General features: G+C 40.7%; 2 protein-coding genes across 7 annotated transcripts in view; both read left to right on the plus strand.

The window, feature by feature from the left end:
• Positions 1-21,221, plus strand: part of pleca (plectin a) — a 102,826-nt gene that overhangs the window by 34,201 nt on the left and 47,404 nt on the right. Inside the window, exon 1 of one of the 6 annotated variants that reach the window (XM_071500116.1) lies at positions 19,168-19,522. The exons of the other annotated variants lie outside the window; for them this stretch is intronic. Within the exon in view, the coding sequence (XP_071356217.1) occupies positions 19,483-19,522 (40 nt within the window). The 5' untranslated portion in view covers positions 19,168-19,482. Of the gene's footprint in view, positions 1-19,167; positions 19,523-21,221 lie in introns of those variants that run through there. 6 annotated transcript variants of the gene reach the window in all.
• LOC139633959 (uncharacterized) lies at positions 13,968-15,955 on the plus strand. The gene has a single exon (XM_071500136.1). The coding sequence runs from the start codon at positions 14,042-14,044 to the stop codon at positions 15,494-15,496; it is 1,455 nt and encodes a 484-aa protein (XP_071356237.1). The 5' UTR covers positions 13,968-14,041; the 3' UTR covers positions 15,497-15,955.

Here is a 21,221-nt window from a genome sequence, read left to right on the forward strand (position 1 = left end):
GCTGCTGCTGCATGCGGCACATTAAATGCGTCTGCGCCGGGAGATGCAGAGCAGAGCTGCAGAGCGGCCGCCGCTGCTGCTGCTGCTGCTGCATCACCGCGGTAACAGCAGTGAAATGGCCAAGTGTTGCCCTGCCCCTCAGTCAGGGATGGGACTGTCGATGCAGAAAGCCTGGTTGAAACTGTGCATCTGTATGAGATAGAGACAAATCTGTGTTTGCCTGTCTACAGCGCGGTCTCATGTTTGCTTACAGTTAGAGTTTATGTCAGCATAGTTCGCTCCTCCTAACCCTACCTTATAGGTGTCAGATAGTTTACGTCCCAAAAATGAGAAATTGCAATAATGCAAGGTGTAAATTGTACAGTTGTACTTCTCTATGCAGACACGGTCTCAAAAACATTCATAATTCATGATCCTGTTTGCTCTACTTTTGATCACTAGCACCTGACTTAGCTCAAAATTTACACCATTTTAGACAAAGACAGAAGCTCTTCATCGCATTTTATGAACTTTTTGTCAAATAAAAATTGTATTTTGGACATTTTTTTTTTTACTATTTCTCATAATGAGGTTTTAAAAAGATATTGTTTTGGTATCATTGCCAATGATATGATGAATGAATGAATGAATTTGAATGATAGCAACCTGTTTTCCACCAAAGTTAAAGCAAACCAGCTGTGGGTCAAGTTTCTTTGCCATGTTGTTGCTGTAACAACACATTAAATAGAGTTACTCAATATTACATTATCACTTCTGTTAATTGCTCAACTTGCAAAATCAAGAGTCGTTTATGCATTTAATTCATATTTAATTAGAAAGACAAACTCTGAGTAGGTGCAGTTTTTTAAATGGCATTCACCCAATCATTCTGTATCCCCAAGGCAACTTCATTTATTTAAATGCTACTCCTCATCCCCAACCGTCTGTGCCACCCTGCAGGTATTACAGTCTGCATGGTTGGTATTTCCAGACCTAGTTTAGCGGGTATTAAGGGCATGGAGAGTGTGCTACTTTTACTTTGATCAATGTTCTCCATCTAAATCAGGATGAAAGCAGACTGACTGACATTCGTAAGGATTGAAAACCTCCAATTTGAGGAGACGGGACCAGACCAGGCTGGTGAAACTGGCTTAGCCTAAAAGGAGAGCCTGTCTTTAAAAGCTCCTCTGTGTGGGGCTGAGGTTTGTCTGGAGTATTCTGGCCTGGTGAAAAATGTGGTAACACTTTGGAAGAGTTATCCATGCGGCAGAGGCATTTAAATGATCCTGGAGAGGGATCTGAAGGAGTCCTACCCACTCGTCCAGGCTGAGAATGTTTTCCCCAGGGCTCCGGAGACAAAAGCTCCCTCGCTTCACTGAGCGCTCCCAATGGAGTTACTTAATCTGTTGGACACTGGTGCTTACTCAGTCAGACTCAGTTCATTTGTAAGCATGTCGTCACCTCGAGTCCATTGCTCCCATTGTCCATTCTTGTCAGCTATTTTCAGGCACTTGGTACAGAATCAGCTCTTTAGCACAGGAGCCTTTTGATTATCTCCTGCATGTGTTGGGACATGCAAGGCCACTATTGATAGGTGGCCTTAGTGGCCTGTTGCTGAAAGATGTATTCACCCAGTGATATTCATCTCTCTCTTACCTTCTTTTACCAGTCTGCTCTGGGTCTTGACCCAAATATGTTGAGCTCATTTCAGGCTTGTGCAGATCTGCAAACAATCCAAGAAGGTGCATTTAGGTACAAGTGAAATATTTCACCTGCTTGGAAGATAATGGAACCTCCCCTTACTTTAATATTTTTCATTTGTTTCCATTCTGTTATACCCTGCTTTGTTTGATTGAAACTTTTCATGCTGAGGTTTGAGTCAGATCTCCTTTGCAGAGGAGGTTTCCAGCCTCAGTGGAATTTACTTTAACATGGTTACAAAAACACGAATAGCATGAACACAAAAACTTTTAATTCTTGTGAACAATGAGCTAATCTACCAGCCTGTTGGCACTCTTAACCTGTTTTGACCTTTGGCCTTATAATAGCTCTGCTGGTAGTTGGGTCTGTAGCTCTGTGTGTTTCAACACAGGGTTTCTGTTTATCCCTTATCAGAGTGTTTGCACTAACATCGCACTGTTGTGAGTGATGCTTTCTGAAGGTTATGTGCTGGTGAAAGAAATATGTCAGGACTTTTAAGCAGAGCAGGTCCAAACTAGGGATATCCTGTTAAAAGGGAGCTGAGGTCAGGGGTCAATGCACTTGACCTCTGAGCGTTTTAGTGTAATGGGAGTAGATGGCAAAGAGGCTAAGTAGCCTCCTGACATTTGGCAGGTTCACCTCTTGGAGGAAAAACCTTTAGTTTAACCTTAGTAGCCAGTCAGGGGGACTCACACTGTAGGTGGGTATTAATGCACATATTTGCATTTCGGAGAAAAAGAAACACACAAATCAGATTATAAATTGGTGTGATGTTGGTCTGTGATACTACTCAAAGTGGTGGATGCAAACATAACCAGACCTCCTGATGAAAAGAAAAATGAGTAGTAAAACTGTGTTTTATATAAATTTACATTTGGAGCCACTCGCCCACCACAGCAACAAAGAGTTCTCTGCAGTGAAATACTTTTTAACATTTCCCTGAAGGTCATGCCATCTATCAAGAGGATAGGATAAAGAGGTATTAAGCTTGCCTGATGGGAGTTGGAGGAAAATGGTTAGAAACCTCTGCTCTATTTTACAGCCCATCAGTGGCACACAGATGAAAATAAAAAGAATCCTGAAAAAATCCCAAACTCTAAATCAACGTCCTCATGCGCTGAATCATGGTGGAGTGACTTGAAAGTAAAATAATGTATAAAATAATAAAATACAGTTCATGTTAAACCCTGTTGCTCACATTATATCCTCAGAATACATATTAAAATTGATTTCTTGTCACGTGCAGGTGTCATGTGCGTTTGATCTTTGTTGATGGCACCTGCTTTTGTTGGATCCGTTTGCTTGGTTCCCTTTTTCACAACAACAGTGACTGGCGCTCACGCAAGCTCAGCCTTTGTTTTTGCTGTATAAAGAGTTCTGCGCTGTATATACAGAGTGCTGAACAGGCAGCAGCTGACCGTCTGTTTGCCAATAATTTGTGCAGCTGATCAGGGGTCATCAGCTGTCTTCTCCGTGCCTGCAGCCCTGAGGACAGACCGTTGTGTCTAACAAGAACAGAGACAGACAGGAAGTACTTTGTAATGTCAGAGATACACATGACATTGGAAGCGATTGCAGTATCAGCGAGACACGTGTATGCTACACTCACACTTCAACACAAATCTGTCACAGACACATTATTTTGTGTTGTTGTTCATTGAGTGATTATTTGTCCAGAAACAGATGTTTTCTCAGCTGTGTGAATCCTGAATGATCTTGTGGTGAAACTCCCTCTACTTATGAAGCCTTGACTCATACACAAACAGTATGTGGGCTGTCTTTCACCCAATTTGTAAAGTAAAACCACAACATCATGACAGGGTTACTATGATGTTCCCTGGTGACCTATAAGTATATGGTTTAGACTGGAATCTGCAATCTGTGGATGGAGTATCCCTCTATGATTTCCTTCCTTATTTCTCCACAGTATCCTGTGCAAGTCTATCTGCAGTCATGCTCTGTTTGATATCAGCAGATAAGAGTCCAGTGCAGCATCAGATCAGCGTTTTCTTTTTCCTACACTGCTGCATTGTCTGCTTGCCAAGAATTTGACAGCATGAAAGGATCCAGGATGGCAATGCAGGGAATAACTGATCGGGACAGGGCAGAGCAGAGCAGAGGGGGCTGCAGTTTAAAATATTTGATTCTCATACTAAATATGTTTGTAGAATCTCGATGTCTATGGCTGATATTTCTGCACAGTTGTAGTTCTTGAACGTGTCAAGTGGCTTCAGTCATTTGGTGCGTATGTAGGGAGTAGCTGATGCATACATCCTGTCTGTATTTCATGCTCAGAGATGAAAGGCTCATGTGTCACTCTTCCAGTCTCTGCAGCAGCAGTATTCAGCAGCCATCAGATGCTTCAGCTGCTATTTGAGCCGCAGGAATTGGTGGACGGCAGCGTTTCAGATTCCTCACCTGTTTCTGTCCAGCCAGGAGTATGATTCACTCCAGATGGGAAAACTAGAGTCATGTAGAGTCAAAGCGAACACCTCCAAACTCCATACAGAGACTTAAAATGATGCCAGTTTATCCCACCCTGATACAAGCATTTTAATGAATATTTTTACGTTAACAATGGATCACATGGCTTCTTTTATGTGAAAGTGGGTTCTCATAGTGACAAACACAGAGAATTATCACCTGACTCTGCAGTTTCTCTCAGCTCTGCGGAACATTTTAGTGTCTTCCAGCTTGTCGTTTTGGTTTTTTTTTACAGCCTTCTGTTTGGATCAGTTTCACTGCTCTTATCATTTTGTTGTCTTCAGCCACTGCAGTCAGCTGGTCTCAGCACACTTCCTGCTCAGGCTCAGACAAAGTTAGAGCCAGGAGTTGATGGAGTTGCTGAAGACCAAAAACACAGATATAATCACACAATAGTGAATATTAAACATATAGTATATATTTACCAGGCTAAGCTTAAGCTTCACTCAAAATGATCTTTTACACATCCATATCTGCTGCAAGGTGACCTCTTTAAGCCACCCTGCCAACAAAATAATTTTGCTGAGTAATAGCAACTCTGACACAGTCATTAATTTAGGGCTGCAACTAACTATTATTTTCATCATTAATCAGTATGATGTCATTAAATGTCTTGTTTTGTTTGAACAACAGTCCGAAAGTATTCAATTTATTGTCATGTAAGAGCAATAAAATGTGCAAATTCTCATATTTGAGAATGTAGAACCAAGAAATATTTGGCATTTGCTTGAAAAATGATTTAAATGATTGATGGATTATCAAAATAGTTGGCGGTAAACTTACTTTCGACCCACTGAGAAATGAGACCGCTGTGTAGTGAGGAGTTTGTATTGAAGGTGTATAATTCACTCTGTGAGTACTGAACGTCTGGTTGGCTTTGGGTCTGTGTAATCCTGTTAGAGCTGTCAGAGGGTCTGTCAGTCATGCTGGTTGATAAGTCAACGACCATAGCTGAGTGGCCTCCTAACTTAGCTGATGTGATTACATAATCTCATTAAACTCAGGTTTCCTGTAATTCAGAAGGGCGACTGCCTCCGTAATTTGACACATCCTGTGTAATCAACCACTCCTTCTTCTAATCCTCCTCTCAGTGGGACTTAATTACACTTTGTTTTGTCAGGGAAAGGTGAATCAGGTGGGGGATCGTAACCAGGTGACACATCAACCTCATGGAAGATGAGTTTTAAAACACCTCAGCATGAGTTTCTGTTTGAGCTTTCCCTGAAGTGGCCAGCAGGTGGCACTGTTAGTGAGGCTAACAGTGCAGGCTGATACAAATGACCAGAGCTGGTGGAGGCCTTAATGAGATTTCCTGCAAAGAAAGCTGCTCCATAGCCATTACCATGATATTGGGCTTTATATTTCTTTGTGTGATCCTGCTTGAAATGGTCCTGTGGTCTACACGTTAATCTGTATCTTAAACCATTAGCAGCATTTTCTCAAATAGCCCTGTTACTCTTCAATCCATTAACAGCTGCTGTTAGACTTGTTTGTGTGTCAACACCACTCCAGCTTTTAAAATGCTGTCTGTCTATTTTTACTGGCAGATACATTTCAATGAGTGTGTGTATACGTCACGGGAACAAACTGTATTTTCACTAACTGTTTCGTCCTTCCTCTTGTGTTTTTTGTCTTCTAGGTAAGTGGCTGTTCCTGCCTTTAAAACTGTTTGTGGGCTTGAATTGTGGCTCCCAGGTGACAGTGCAGGACAGTGGAGGCTGTCAGGTGGCACAAAAAGGGTGAGCTCCTCCTGTATGTTCTGCAGATCAGACTCACAAACGCCGTCTGCTCTTCTTTTTTTTTTTTTTTTTTACCATTGTTTCGTCTGGTTTCAGTTAATCCAGTTGTCCTCACAGACAGAGGAGTTTGATGATATTTGGGTCCTTGTTTGATCATAATTCATTTTGTTACGCACACACTTCTCGTTACACTGCAGCTTTGTACATGACCTGGCTTTCAAATGAATGCAGCTTTTTATTTGATGTAATAATGAGAGTGACTGGGGAGACTGGGCTGTTGTTGCTCGTGGCATGAGAGGCTGCAGGATGTTTGTCATCATGTCTGACTCTTTGCTCTGATGCCAAGCCAAGTGAATCAACAGGATCTGATCTGCAGCTCGAGGCTGTCTTTCTGTCTGTGTCTCCAACCTCTGGGTGTGAGGAAGGAATCATGTGTGCTGCACAGTCAGTTTTAAGAGTCTGAGGGTCCACTTCATTGTGATTAGGGCTGAAACTAAAGATAATTTTCATTTCATTTGTCCTGTTGTTTTTTTTCGGTCATTAACTATATAGAAAGCAATAGTCCACCATTGAAAGACATTTAATTCATAATGATATAAAATTAGCGATCCTAATCAGGAAATCATTTTCTTGATCAACAAGTGTCTGATCTTCAAAATTAATTTTCTGCCTGTTTACAGTCAGTTGCTGATTATTTCAGCATTAACTGATATTTATTGACCCATTGATGGAGTTTGGTGCTATTAGACATGTTTCTGTATTGCAAAGAAAGAATCTTCAAGTACCTCAAGTTTCTTATACACATAATATACTGTATATGCTATATTTTGCTTATGTAACTAGTGGTTATACTAAAGCATAAGGACAAAATCATACTCTTGAATTTTTTTTTATGCCTCCCACTGACATTTAAGCTTGTCAGTAATTGTAAGTTATAAAGCCCTCATGCTTGTGCCACTTCCAGAACCTCCATGGCATGAGGCGAAGTTATAAAAGCTGCAGGGGCTGTTTGTCCGCCAACCCTCACCGCAGGCAAAACAGCCAACGACAGCCAGCAAGACGCCGTGCCGTATGAAAAAAATCTGCTCTTTCCTCATGAGGCTTCTTCTTTGCCACTCTACTCTGGGCATTTTGTTGTTACTATCAGGCATTTTTCTCATGGCGGTGCAAAGTCTGAGGGAGAGGGGAGTGTAGACCGGGGAGATGGACAGAGAGGAGAGGAGCTGGAGAAAGGGATTATTTTAAAGAAGGCCCTTTCACACTGTCAGGGGTGGGTTTACGAGGAGTGCAAGCTGAAATATAGGCCTCTACTAATGGCACCCCACACATATCATTCTGACAAGGGTGGCCTCAGGGTCTTTTCTGAACCAGAGAGAGTTTTAGCTACAAGACTGTCATGCAGGACTTTGCCAAAGTGCCTTTAAGTTTTGTTCTTGCTTCTCTGGCAGTCAAAAACACCATTGTTGCACCATGGTGGATAGATTACCCATTACCAATTAAATCCCCAAAGGTGACATCCTCACAGAGACTGCAGTTGTAGACAAAGTTTCCTCTTTAGCTGGTAGTTAGTTAGCACGTATGAAGTAGACAGTATTCAAAGTCTGAGGATTAGGGTATTTTAATGAGCCGTGACTGATGTCCCAACAAAATTGAAACACTGGAGCTGCCTGATTTAGGCCCTGTCGCCTCCATAGAGGAAAAAGTCACTCTAGTGTACAGTAACTATGTGTGCTGTTGTCAAACACAGAGGCAAAGGGAGATGCACACGAGTGCACACACCTGGGTTTATATTAGACATGATTTAATGAGGTTTTTTCTTATGCATCACTGATTAGTCCTTGTATTTTTTAACTTGATGCCAATAAGTCAGAACCGAAACCAACCTTTACACTCTTTTCTCAAGACAGAGAGCTAATCTCCATCTGCAGCCTGCTAGATGTAATCCACGTAGTTTAGGGAGCTTTGAGTGTGTTTTTGTGTGACCTCTGTGTCCTGGATTCAAATCCAAGCAATTGCAAAGTACCAAAGTACCTTCAGGAACCAAGAAGTAAACTTAAAGATGATGATCAAATACTTACTGTCTGTGGCTAATCTACTCTGTTACTCAGCTTAGATTGCAGTAACAATGTACCCACACGGCAACTTTGAGCCACAGCACAAAAAAAAGCATATCAGAACATTCACAGAAATTTCTCGCACCACTCCTGCAGCATATTTCACTTCTCTGCTGTTTACTGGTATGTTGTAAACAACCTTTGTTTTGCCAATAAATCACAAGAAATTCTGCCTCCAGCAAAGCTTCTGAGCTATGTGGAGGCAATAGCATGATGCAGAAGTTTTGTACTTACAGATACAGATACATACAGATCAACATATACACACATATTTTCAGTGGGGTTTACCTTTAATGATGGAAGTTGATGTTCCCATAGTCGGCTTTGTATTTTGTGTTTAGGTTTTATTGCCAGGAGATCAAAGTGTGTGTGCATGGTAACATGAAAAATCACTCTCTCCAAATAACATCAAAACCAGACTGCACTCACTCATCTTGCCAGTTTGCCAGTTTTATTTTTATGTTTTTATCATCTAAAGGTTTTGATGGTCAGTCAGGGTTGCGTGGTGATGAACCACTGAGCAACTCTCACTTCCAGGAAGAGCGAGTCTGTTTTGTGGGTTGCCAGTAGCAATGCTATCGCCTCTGACCACTGTTCTGGACTTGTTCTGTATTTACTCATATTTCTATGGTGTGTCATGTTACTATGGTTACAGGCATTCCTGGCCGGCCGCACCCTACCATGGGTTTTTGATGACTCACACACACATACACACACAGAGGAATTCTCATATTTCCCCCTCCTCTGTTGCTACGGTGTGGTTCCTCTTAATCACACGATGCTCTTGCGATCTGATTTGGTAAACTGGCAACTCTGGCGAAGTACAGTCATTGATTTTTCCAAGTCGGCCATTTTAGATCAGCAATATTTTTAGATAAACTCTGTTCTATTACTTTTGCAATGAGCAGCATTTAAACAATTACATGCTTTACGTGTTTCTGTCGACACTGCAGCTGCTTTGTGCCAAGGTTTTCTCATAAAGACTCAGTGGTTTTTGCCAAATCATGGTGCGTAGCTGCTCATAGTATCAGCCATTTTAGCTCAGTTGCCCTCTGGACAGTTCATGTTCCAGTGCGTTTTTGATGCCTGACTGGTTTGTGCAGCACCAGCTGAAACTTTTGTTTCTGCTGCTTTGCTTTGTCATGTTGAAGAATCTTCCTCATACCCAGAAAAACATTATCTCATGGTGTTGCAGGTTAAATAAAATGCCACAGTGTGTGATTTCTCTGCTCTATCACAACTTTTCAGCAACAGAGCAACACTCTGCAGGAAATTCACTTTCAGCACTTTGCACAAGGAGAATTATCAGCTATGAATTTGTGAACCCAGTTAAAGCCTGGGTGGCCTGCCTCACCTCAGCTGCCTCCTCATTTCATGTGTCTAGCCCCAGATGGGCTGAAGTCAAATGGCACAAAAATTATTTGCAGCGATTGTTCTAACATTTCCATGCCCCAGAAGGGCGGGGTTCTCTCTGCCTGCAAAGTTCACAATGTTGAGATGTCAGACGCAGAAATCACCAAACTTAATTCCTTTACTCACTGAGAGCTGTCTCCAGGGGTGGAAAGCAACGCCAAGTTGTAACTCTTGTCTCTATCACATCTTTCCTTCTACTGAAGTTAGCACACCAACTAGCCAGCCCCAGCCCATCTCATCACTTTCCGATGGCGACTCACTGTAGCCTCCAGTCTGCCCTGAAGACAGAGCGCTGCTCATAGGGCGTATTATAACCTCTTATCTTGTAAACGCAACGATGGCTGAAGCTCTTGTCAAGCGACATTCACCACCACCTGCTCCCAGCAAAACATCACATTCAGCGGCAAAGAAAACTTACAAATAGCTCAGGGAGGTATTTAATGAGGCATCAGCAGATAATCAGTCTGCTTTGTCAAAAATGGCAGACTTTGTATTTAAGTTAACATGAGGTGGACAGATGTAAATACCAACTCCAGAACAGAGAGAACAGTTGGAACACAGAAGGAGACATGAAGAGACACCCTTTGATACTTGCACAGGAATTGGCTTTTATTTAAATTCAGACATTCAAACAGAATGACCTTCAGTGTTTATTGCGCAGAATATTAGATGGATGTTGAAGTGTGAGAGTTGTAGATTAGTCAGAGAATTTATCACCAGATGTGTGTGTGTGTGTGTGTGTGTGTGTGTGTGTGTGTGTGTGTGTGTGTGTGTGTGTGTGTGTGTGTGTGTGTGTGTGTGTGTGTATTTTTAAGAAAATAGTCCTTGCAGGATCTTTCCCACTGGTCCTTTTCCAAACTTCAAAATGCAGAGTTGCATTTAACAATTTGGAAGGCAACCATATAGCTTAAATTACTCTCTATAAAGTATCTACTGGAATGCAGAGAGCACTTCATCTGCCAGCAGAATTGAATGGGTTTGTTTTAGAGCAGCCACTGTCACCTTGAGTTGTCTACATTCTCTCGTCTTGTGCCACCTCCACCATGGCAATGAGCTTTCACCACGGCTTAAGAAGGGACACAATAAAAGTAAATAAAAGTTTTTTTTTTGTTTTTTTTTTTTATATCCAGGCAAAGGTTTCATGGTTACTCACATTCACATGGGGTAGCTGCTCAGCATAACTATGGGTGTTAAAATGTTATGCTCAAGTAAAGATTTTCCAAGAGGTTTTGTGCAGGTAGAGATTGTTTCATTTCTCTCCATCAGTGGTTTGATGGTAGCAACCAAACAAAAGTCTGTTCTTGCCGCTGTTTTGTTTGATTTAGAGCCACGGGACAGGTAATGGGGAGCACATGGAGATAAAGTCTCTGTATCCAATGAACCAACTCAACACAGGCCTTCAAGTATTAGATGAATCAACATATCACTGAATTCTTGCGCTGTAAGAGATCCGTTTGTTCTACCAAATGTGATTTTACCAGCAGTGCCATATATCAAGACTTTGCACAATGCTATCTTCAACATATTTTCTCTTACTGCTTCAATATATCATCTGTAATATTATCTTGACAGGCTATTAAAATACCAGGGAACTGGCAGCACATCATTTGCCTGGTATGATCTCGTTTGGCGCAAAAATTATTTGCAGTGATGTTGCCATGCATGTGGGGTTATCTCTGCCTGCAAAGTTCAGTGTTGAGACTTTCAAATACATCGTACAAAGCTGTACAATACTGTCGAAAGGCCTTAATCAGCTGTTGCAATTATTTGCTAATACCATTGAACCCAGACCTGTTTAACCCTGCTGGAGTCCTTTCTAAGCTTATCGCCTCTTCTGCATTCTGTTACTCCCAGCAGTTCATTATGAAACATCACTCCCAGTAGAGAAGGAAATCTGTTTCACATTAATTTTGTTGACAAAGAGTGACAAACAAACAGGCCAAAAGTGATTTCCATTAAGGGGATTGTGAAATAGTTGCAGGGGATGAATTAACAGTAACTGCTAGAATTAGAACAGTGATACCAGATGTTCCCCCATATTTGCAAAAATTGAAGCTTCTCAGTTATTTTATCATTTTACAAGGCTCCTGCTACAATCTGCAGAGGGCACTATAGGGAGTGATTTATCCTGATAGCTAAGTTGCAAGGATGACAGTGAAACAGTGCAGCTTATTTAAAAGCAAATGGAGAAAAATCACCATCCCCTGCAAACACTTTCCAGACCTCCTGGCTGTATTTTTAGCTCCTACTGGCAGCTGTAGGTATCCTGCACTCCATATTGCTTTCCAGTGTCGATCAGTCTCCGAGGAGATTGAGTAACAGAGACTTAAACACAGGCACAATTGTCTCCTCTTAGGGAAAAGAAATGACTTGATGGCTTTTCCATTGGTTGGGGGATGTGGGCTATGAGGAAAAAGCAGGGAGACCAGAGATTATAGACTCTGTCAGTACACTTTCAGTGGTTGACCTTTAGGTTTTCGTCTTTTTAAAAGAAGAACAAGAACTCCCTGACACACCTCCCAACCTTTAGAGAGGAATAGAGGCTTTGACAGTTTATTATTTTTGGGCACCTTCAGCAGTTGAACACACAAGGAGTGTTGTTCATTTCTCCTCTTGCTTTTCGTCAGAGTCACATGTTAAATGCCATCAGTCACTTGCTTTTAAAGTGAAATGTTGCTGCCCCTGTTGTGTGTTGTTGTGTGGATGGTGGTTTTCTCCTCAGGCCTGTTGATAGTGGCTTGTTTGTCATCTCTGCCGCCTATCAGACGAGGTTCCTTTTTATCTGTCAGCTCTTCCTCCTCTGGATACACACAACCAGCTTTTAAAAACAGAGCATCGGTTGTACAACAACTCTCAGTAGATACTGTGATTCTGAGTTATCTGATATAAATCTTTGTGCTTTTACTGACTTGCTCTGCAAGATGTCTAAATAAAAAGATAGAAATCAGCAGAGGAGCAACATGCATTTTAAGTCTTGTTTAATCGAATACCATAAATTAGTGGAAAATGGTGAATTCTATTACATGCCTGAAATGGAGATATAGTAACAAAGTACTAGCAACTTTCTAGCCACAATTTTTAATACGTATGATATTCTATTTTAGTATCAGTCATTTAAAAAACAGCAAATAAAAAGTATTTCTCAAAGTAATATACAGTAACAGTTTTTGTAACATTTTTTGTTAATATTGTAAAACAATAATTAACAAAGATTAAGACTCATAAAATCTTAGTTCTCAATAACTACTGAGATTGTTGACTTGTTTAGAAATAGCTATATATTACTCCATTGGTAAAGTAATTACTTGATTCAAAACACAAGTCGCCAGTATGGACAAATTTAGCTGTTAATGTACCTTTTTTTTTTTTTAACTAATATGATTAAACTAATATCCAATATCATTTTAAACATGCACATGAGGGATGTGAAATTCAATAAGCTTTCAGGAGGTTGTTATGAAATTTCTATCCTATATGTCTTCCAGATGGTTGGGTTATTGCTTACTAGTGTCCCAGTGGGGAGTCTGGCTTCAGGCCCATTGACAATGGTCACAGTGAGGGTCACATTGTACAGATTATATCAAGCATAATATTTAAATGTATACATCCTGTTTGAGCAAACATGTGTTACAGTTTTGCACTGTTCTGCAGGTACAAAACATGTGTGTTTCTTTATTATTTCAGTGCTTTTGTTATTCATTCTGTTGGTTATTATTAGTCACATGGGTCCAGCACCAATAAAGACCTATGGACCTAAAGGTTTTCTTACTTACAGCAGGTTTTCCATGCTATTGCTGGTGTGGGCCAGTAAACTGTAGTCATTTGCATTTGTTGTACCACTGCTTAGTGTTTCCAACCCAGTGTGTCGCTGTGTAACAGATACATTTTCTCAGCACAAGTTCATGCATGATTGTCAGTGCAGTTTGAGAAATTTAGGTGAGGTAATACAGTTTGGTGATCCTGTAGGTCCTCAGCTTTTGAATACCAGTGTTGAAGTGTAATCTAAATGAGTAGATATGGATAACACATTTCACACATTGGATTAAAGTTATGGTTAGATAATGTCATCTAACCACCATTAGTTAGGTCATCTGCTATCATCAATTTGAACACAGCAAACAGAGCAACTAGAACTACATTGTTTACATAATCCTTACTGATTACATAAAGGAATCTTATATGAGGTGGTGGTGGGTTTGTAGTGGTAATGCCCATCAGCCACACAGGGTACAAACCTTCACTACTCAGCTCCCTCTGATCGTTTTGGTTTCTCTTTGCATCCTGTGTGCACACACCCTCTTGGACTCTCCTCCTTCCTTCCCTCTCGCCTCTTGTCCACACTGGTTCTCTTTCGACTCAGGACTGAGAAAAGGTAGGAGGGGTTGTGAGCATCGCTGTTTCTCTTTTTACATGCTGACTCATGATGACAATTGGTAGATAAATCCTTTATCACAGTGAAGCAAAAACTGATGCAGAAGGAAAGATTTTAATTTTAATTTTTATTTGTGTGATGTTGCTGCATGCAAATACAGTATAGTAAAGAGGTTGTAGTCAGAGATATTTCAAGAAGAAATTCCTGGAAGGCCTTGAAAGAAAATTAAAGGAGTCAAAATGGTGGCTGGAATGGTGATGCCTTTAGCTGATCTGAGGGCAATCTATGAGCTACTCTTCAGGGATGGTGTCATTGTGGCAAAGAACGACAAGCGTCCACGGTCCATGCACCCTGATGTCAAGGCAGTGAGCAACCTAAAAGTGATTCGTGCCATGGGTTCTCTCAAATCAAAAGGTTATGTCAGAGAGACTTTTGCTTGGAAACATGCCTATTATTATCTTACCAATGAAGGAATTGCATATCTCCGTGACTATCTGCACCTGCCACCAGAGATAATGCCTGCACCCCTTCAACGCATCCATCGCCCAGCATCTTCTTCTGCTGGAGTCCAGACAGTGAAGGTCCCCACATCGTACACCACAAAACCTGGGACTGGACGAGAAAGCCAGGAAGACATGATGGACAGACACATTTACCGCCACAGGAGACTTGGAGAAGAGCGAGAAAAACCTGGGAGGCCTCCAAAAGACTTCAGAAGCTCCTATCAGAAGTGTAATGCATCAGTTGGTCAAGACAGAGCCATTCAAAATCCTGTCTCAGTAAAGGAGGTGCTACCACCTTGTTTATTCTCTGTTTCCTCTCCACTGCTAACAAAGATCCCCAAAGACATGTCAACTGTTCAGATGTCTCCCAGTGCCCCGGTGGAGGAAGTGCTGCAGGAATTAGTTAGGGTGACTGCTGTTCAACCACCATCAGCTTGTCAAGAGTCTGAATGTGTCAAGTTGCAAACTATGATTAAAAAGCCCACAGAAAAATTCATCCAAGATGGAGCAAAAGGAGAAACCTTGGATCTAGCTTTGAAGGTACTTGAAGAGGTAGTACTTGAGGGTGAATCTGGTAAACATGCAGTGGTGGACCTGCAAATGTTCCCTTTGTTAGCAGAGCCTACTGAAAAGGAAGAACAACAATGTGTTCTTGAGGAATCTGATATGATGACTAAAGGTACTGTTGAGGAGTTCTCAAATGATGTTGAGATGATGAAGCAGCAGAATGTTGAGTTCTTTGATCCTGACCACAAGCCACTGACCTCTCCATCAAAAGCCACACACAATTTCAGAGATCTGACAAAGGAAAAAGTGGTGGGCTATGACTTTGCTGATGTTGATAGTAACAAGAAACCCATGGAGAAGACCATTCCTATGAAAGTGATCTCTCAATTTCACGTCGCCTCAGAGACCTTATCCAGTGCACCTTTTGAGGTAGACTGTCCTGACCCTGTACACCCTTCAGAGTGTCCAGTTGCTGCCTTGAAGACCTGTCTGCTTCAGGGAGACAGGCACTTTCTCACAGAGGACCCTGGGAAGGAACAGGGGGCTCAGAGGGTCTGGTCTGACATCCTAGAAGGTTTGTCTGAGTTCTTCGTCCTCCTTTTTCCTCCTTATCTGTTTCCTTTTCTTTCTTCTTATCTCCAGAGGAGGCTATCTGGGCGTTTCTTTGTGTGCTGCTTTTGCTAGGGGGGGTGGGAGAAGGATAATTTAATCTTCTAATGATCTAAGCAATGGCCTTGTCATTTTCCATACAGCTAAATAACAACCAGACTGCCAATTAGGTGTCATTTTACTGGATGCATGAACAACTGTGCCAACCTGTGGCTTGCTCTAATGGCAAATTATTAAGTTTAAGTTCAACATTTGACTTTGAATCGTATAGAAACATTTCCATACCTGTTTTATGTAAATGTATGTACAATGTTAAGTGATTAACTTGTGTTTAAAAAGAGGCCATGTGCAGGGGAGATTTTTACAAGGCACATACCCATTCGATATTCATTTGTTCTGTTTTCTGAATATCACAAAGCAAATAAATGAAGCTGGCTTATTGAACATCTAAAATACCCTGTTGAATGAGAATTTCATCACGCACCAGTTGTTTGCAACAGTCGTCACTGAGATGGTGTGTTTCTTTTCTGCCGCTTTCTCAGTTATGTTTCTCAGTTAATGTGTCCTGTGGTCTTTTGAATATATTATATATACAAGGCCTCCTGGGAGATGTTTAGGGGCAAAATGAAACATAAGGCTTTGACCTGGAAGTTAACTTATGGGGCCGTATGATCATCAGTGTTGTAATGCTGATATATTGTATGTTTGTACCAATCAAGTGCAGACACAGGCAGTTATCCTAGAATATTTATTTATAGTCTATACTTGCTTTATGTACGCATATGTGGGTCTTGTAGATCAACTATTTACATGAAGGTGTGTAAATAAATATACATATACAGTATGCAGTATATATGCATACTTTTTTTTCAAGGAAATACTGCCTAATATTAAATTTTGTAGATATTAGGTATTTTTAAAATAATTTAGAATATTCAAGCCTTTAACTAATTTTCATGGCTTGTGCAGAATCAAATATGGTGGCCCCTAAAGACAAAACACATACAATAGAGCCAAAACATTTAGGAAAAATTCCCCAAATCTAGAAATGCAACAAATAACAAAACAAACACAAACAGGTGTAAGATACAGAAAGAACTGCTCCACCGGAAGTGCTCCGGGATGCTAGTGGGAGTGATGATGTAACAGTAACGTTACAGATTGCTTGTCCTTCAGGCTTTATGTATGAAACCTAAGATAATAAAGTTTTGATATTTTTTAACCATTCACTTTTTGAACATGTGGTCAATTTATCCAAACAATGTCTTTCCGGAAATTTGCTGCAGCATTTCTGGGAATGTGAGGACCAGCGTTTATCTCAGCAGCTTGTAGTCTGGCACCATTACCCCCAGGAAAACAGTCTTATCTCAGTCAGCCCTTTGTTTAATTTACCGCTGGCTCTGTTGTCTGTGCTGTTTTGAAATATGTTTCAATTCCTTTTGAAAGATAAGTTTTTTGGTTGGGTGGGTATCTGAGGTGTTGCGCCTTATCCAAATTAAGCCCTGTTGTTCCCTCTAGCACTTTCAGTCTAGCAATTCTAGTTGCATGTGTTTTCCCTATTTGTAGATTTCCTGGATTTAGAGCATGTTTCCCTTGATGTTTGTGCTTTCATTCTTGTGTGTGAATTGTCTTTAGAGGCCACTTTAATAACATGCAGATATTTTAATCTATTGAAATTTCCGTATAGTAGACCATAAATACATGTTTGCACATGAATGACTGATGGGGTTAATTCTGCCCTCTGCTGGGGAGAAGTGATCTGCTTTAACTACTGTCCTGTTGCACATTATTTACATGTACATCCTATATGTTTGGGTGCAGAACACACAGTCAAATTATTTTCTCTTCATGTTAAAGAACATGCACCATTTTCCAGAGTTTCCACATAAATATTAATGAAGACTTGCTCAAGATGTTAGCTTGATGAAGATCAGTGCTTCTGCTTAAGCCACATATTAAACCTTCAGATTTTACCTTAATACGCAGTCAGCTTGAAAACTTTCCATTGTGATGCCTGATATATGACTAAGCAGAGACTGGGAAATGTGAGTCCAATTAAGCCACACTCAGCTTTTCCTGCCTGTGCCTCCACAAGAAGGGCGAAGAGGCAGAGCAGTCCAGATGAGAACATGTGGCAGTTGCCACCTTTCATCTGCCCTTCAGTGTTTTAGCCCAGCCTGCAATGAACATAAAACCCAACATTTAAAAAGACCTTACTGTATTTGAATGGAATAGCAGCACAGCAGCACACAGCCCTTCTAACCTGCTGTCTCATAGTTCAGTACTATGTTCTCCTTTTATTACGTGATGTAGTGTCAAAGAGAATTCAACTAGAAACCACTTGAGCTACGATGGACATGAATTATACTAGAGACTTCATGGAGGCTTTAATTCAACACGGCCAAGGTAGGACGTTTTCATTACTGGAACAGTTCTGTCCTCTTACCAAAAGGTGTCAGCACAGAAGTACTTTATAGAGAGTCTCGGCTGGTGTAGGGGACCAGAGAGGATGAAGCAGGTATGGGTGTGTCCCTCATTGTCTCTGTATCAGATAACAGTCCAGGATAGGGTTTCTGTTTGTGATAAAGTGGCGACACAATGTCTTTGATGTTGTTTAAATTATTTTTTAAACAGAAATGCATACTCGGTGTCTGGTTTACTCTGATCCCAAATGTACAGCAAGTGTTTATTTAGAGAATAAGACCGAAGCAAATTATAGTTCACAGTTTATACTGAAGACCTTGAGTTAGACACCACCCACACTGCCTGGCAGTGTCTGGGATCATGTTGCCTGGTGTTAAATCCAGGGGGGTGTGGGCTGTTTGAAGGCCCCTGAATGGCTGCTCCACATCTCCCTCTGCACAAGACAGCTATGAGTGAATGCCTGGCATCACAGTGAAGTAGCAGACCTGGGTGGGCTCAAGAGTAATATACAGCTGCATCGATAACACGCCTTTAAGACACACAGACTGTATGTTGCCTTGAATAGATATGATTGTCATTTTAGACCCATTATTACTTATCTATGATTATTTCATTATTGATTAATTTGCTAATCATTGATGAAATAATAGTCTATAAATTTATAAAATTAAAATTAAAATGTCAAAACACATCTAAAACAAGTTCTCAATTGTGATATTTTCCCACTGTCTGTATTATGAATATGCAAACTCCCAACTACATTCAATTTACAGTTACATAAAACCAAAAATGTAAATCCTCATATTTAAGAAGTTGATACCAGTGAATGTTTTTCTTTTCTATTTTCTTTATAAATGACTTAAATTATTTAACAAAAATTGTACACAAGGTTTTGTCATTTAGCAAATGGATTAATCCAATAATTAAGTGTGACATATAAGTTACTGCAGTGGGATTTACTAAGCATTAATGTTCTTAGATCATAGTTCATCACAACTAAATTATCAAAACAATAAGAAAACTCACCAGAAAGAAGCATTTATGTTTATTCAAAGCCAGTATTTTATAGAAGTTTATTAATAAATATGACTCATGTGTTAGATACAAATATCATATGATTATTTTATAATCCGAGCAAAATGTTCCAGCCATTATTGTTTTAGCTGTAAATCAAAGCCATTGTTGCAGTAGTCATACAATATGATCCACATCCTGTGGATATGGGGGCATAACTGCACTGTCTCCAACTTTTTTAATGGCTTCCACAGAGAAGCCTTTGTTATGGTAGCTTGCTGGCAAAAATCACATTTTCCGCTCTTCGTCTAAATCCTGTAAGAAAATGTGAATGTGTCCCTGGGAGTTTCTGCAGCCCTGCACATGGATTCCATCCAGTGGCGCTCGTCAGAAACCACCACGCATGAGATGCTGTTTCCACTGAGGAAAGCCTCACAAATTAAATCAAACTCACAGGGCTGTCTAGTTTTTTACTTCCCAGCCGAGCCTCCGGTTCCCTTTTTTTCTCCGTGCTTTTTCAGCACGCCCCCCTGGTTTTGATCAGAACACAATGTCGTGAGGTCAGATTTGACTCCTTGGCAGTTGAGTATTTTCTCTAAAAGTTGTGAAGACGCTGCGTGAAGATGGACTTATGCTGTTGTTTCTGTTCAGGACCACGAGACGGTAGGTTTGATTTATTTATTTATTTTTACAGGAATGTCTAATTTTAGACACTTTATCAGTGCACTTGGGGATGCTACAACAGGAATGAATGAAGAAGGGTTTAAATTCATGTGTTTTTCATACCATCGCTCCCAGCATCAGTATCGTTTCGACTGTCGATCAAAAACATCTGTGACATTCCTTCCATCGCTCTCCTACCTGTGCTCTTGGGGAAATCTTTGTCATTAATGATTGAGGCATTTAATGGAAATCAAATGGACTTTTTACTCATCAGACTGATTAGTTTTGGGAAATCTGACTGTATTGGCTACGTGTGAGTATGTAGGGCATGTATCACAATGTGGGAGTCATTGAGCAAACACATACCATGTGAAGAGAGGGGGAGTGGGCTGACTCCTCCCAAGAAGGAGTGGTGGATTGACTTTAGTCCAGACATCTGTACTGCTCTCCTGGTTTTATTCCCTGTGCTCAGTCTTCTCTGTAACTAATTGCCAATTTGAACTGCCAGTTTGTAAGACTTTAGGGATTTGGTTGACATTTCCAAACTGGGATCATGTAAGGTTTCACCCAGAATGAACTGCACATTTTAGACCATCATCCCTCAGTCACAATGACCCTTTCTTCCTTGAACTGTTGTTCTTATTTGAACCTTTGTACTTTTGCTTCTGATTTTAGCAACTGGTCTTCAGAGGCAACTTTAGATGTTTCCATTAAACTCAACAGTTTTTTTTTTCACTCTGTCAAAGGCCTGTACACAAGAACAATCTGAATTCTCCTCTGTTTATAAATTGACACTTAAGTCAAAGGCATCTTGAGGTCTGTCTCTGTTAAGGTCTATTTCTGTTTGTTTTATGTAGCACGGTTGGCATGCAGCATCACATTGCCGTCAATGCGTGATCTTGACATGGGTCTTGGTGTTGGATTTCTGCGTGACACTGTTTCTACTGCACACCAACTAATGCTCTGACAACAGAAGAACTAGCAGTGATGCCGTTTTGCCTGCAGCGATATTCTTTTGATGTCTCAACAGTGATGCAGTGATGCATGGCCTCGAGTCCGTGCACAGTTCTGTACTGTGAGGAAACACTGAAAACAAGGCACGTTGCTTTAAGGTTTAATGCTCAGAGAGGTATTTACTGGTGATCATACCGTGACAGCAAGCAGTTGTAATATTGGCTGACTGACAGTTTTGAACATGTTTAAATCACTGACTTTTAAGTGGCATTGTCAGTGGGGGCTCAGGCTAGTTTGAGGAGAAAATTTCCCTGGAGGCTTCTCACTGTTTTAATGACAGGGCTTGTCCAAAGGAAAAATGAAAAGCACTTTTTTAGTTAAGGGTTAACAAAAAACCCAGTTGGTATTTTGGAGATGCTGAAATGGTTGGTGGTAAAACAGTATCCAGTTAAATAGGTTTCTGGGAAGCTTATAGGCGCTGGTAACGCTGTCCAAGCATAAGGAAGCAATTAGCATAGTGAAGTTACATAATGAGAATGAATTGATAGCGAGTGGGTGATTTTGTAAGGGGAAAAATAAAATGTGGAGGCATGGCTTCAGTATAAACATTTGGAAAAGGAGGAAGGGGTTGGCCTTGGATGATCTATGACTCGTAAACCACGATGGAAAATAACTGCAACAGGCTTCGGTGGGTAAAAGAAAATCCTATGGAGTGAATGAGTTGGAAACTTTGACTCCAGCTCAA

The sequence above is a fragment of the Trachinotus anak genome, unplaced genomic scaffold (genome assembly GCF_046630095.1).
Source record: "Trachinotus anak isolate AG129_WGS33_773 ecotype Australia unplaced genomic scaffold, CSIRO_AGI_Tana_v1 ptg000016l, whole genome shotgun sequence".
In the NCBI taxonomy this organism is placed as follows: domain Eukaryota; kingdom Metazoa; phylum Chordata; class Actinopteri; order Carangiformes; family Carangidae; genus Trachinotus; species Trachinotus anak.

Bases quoted from the DNA above. Each gene is read 5' to 3' on its own strand.
- LOC139633959 (XM_071500136.1), top strand. From the start codon at position 14,042: ATGGTGGCTGGAATGGTGATGCCTTTAGCTGATCTGAGGGCAATCTAT.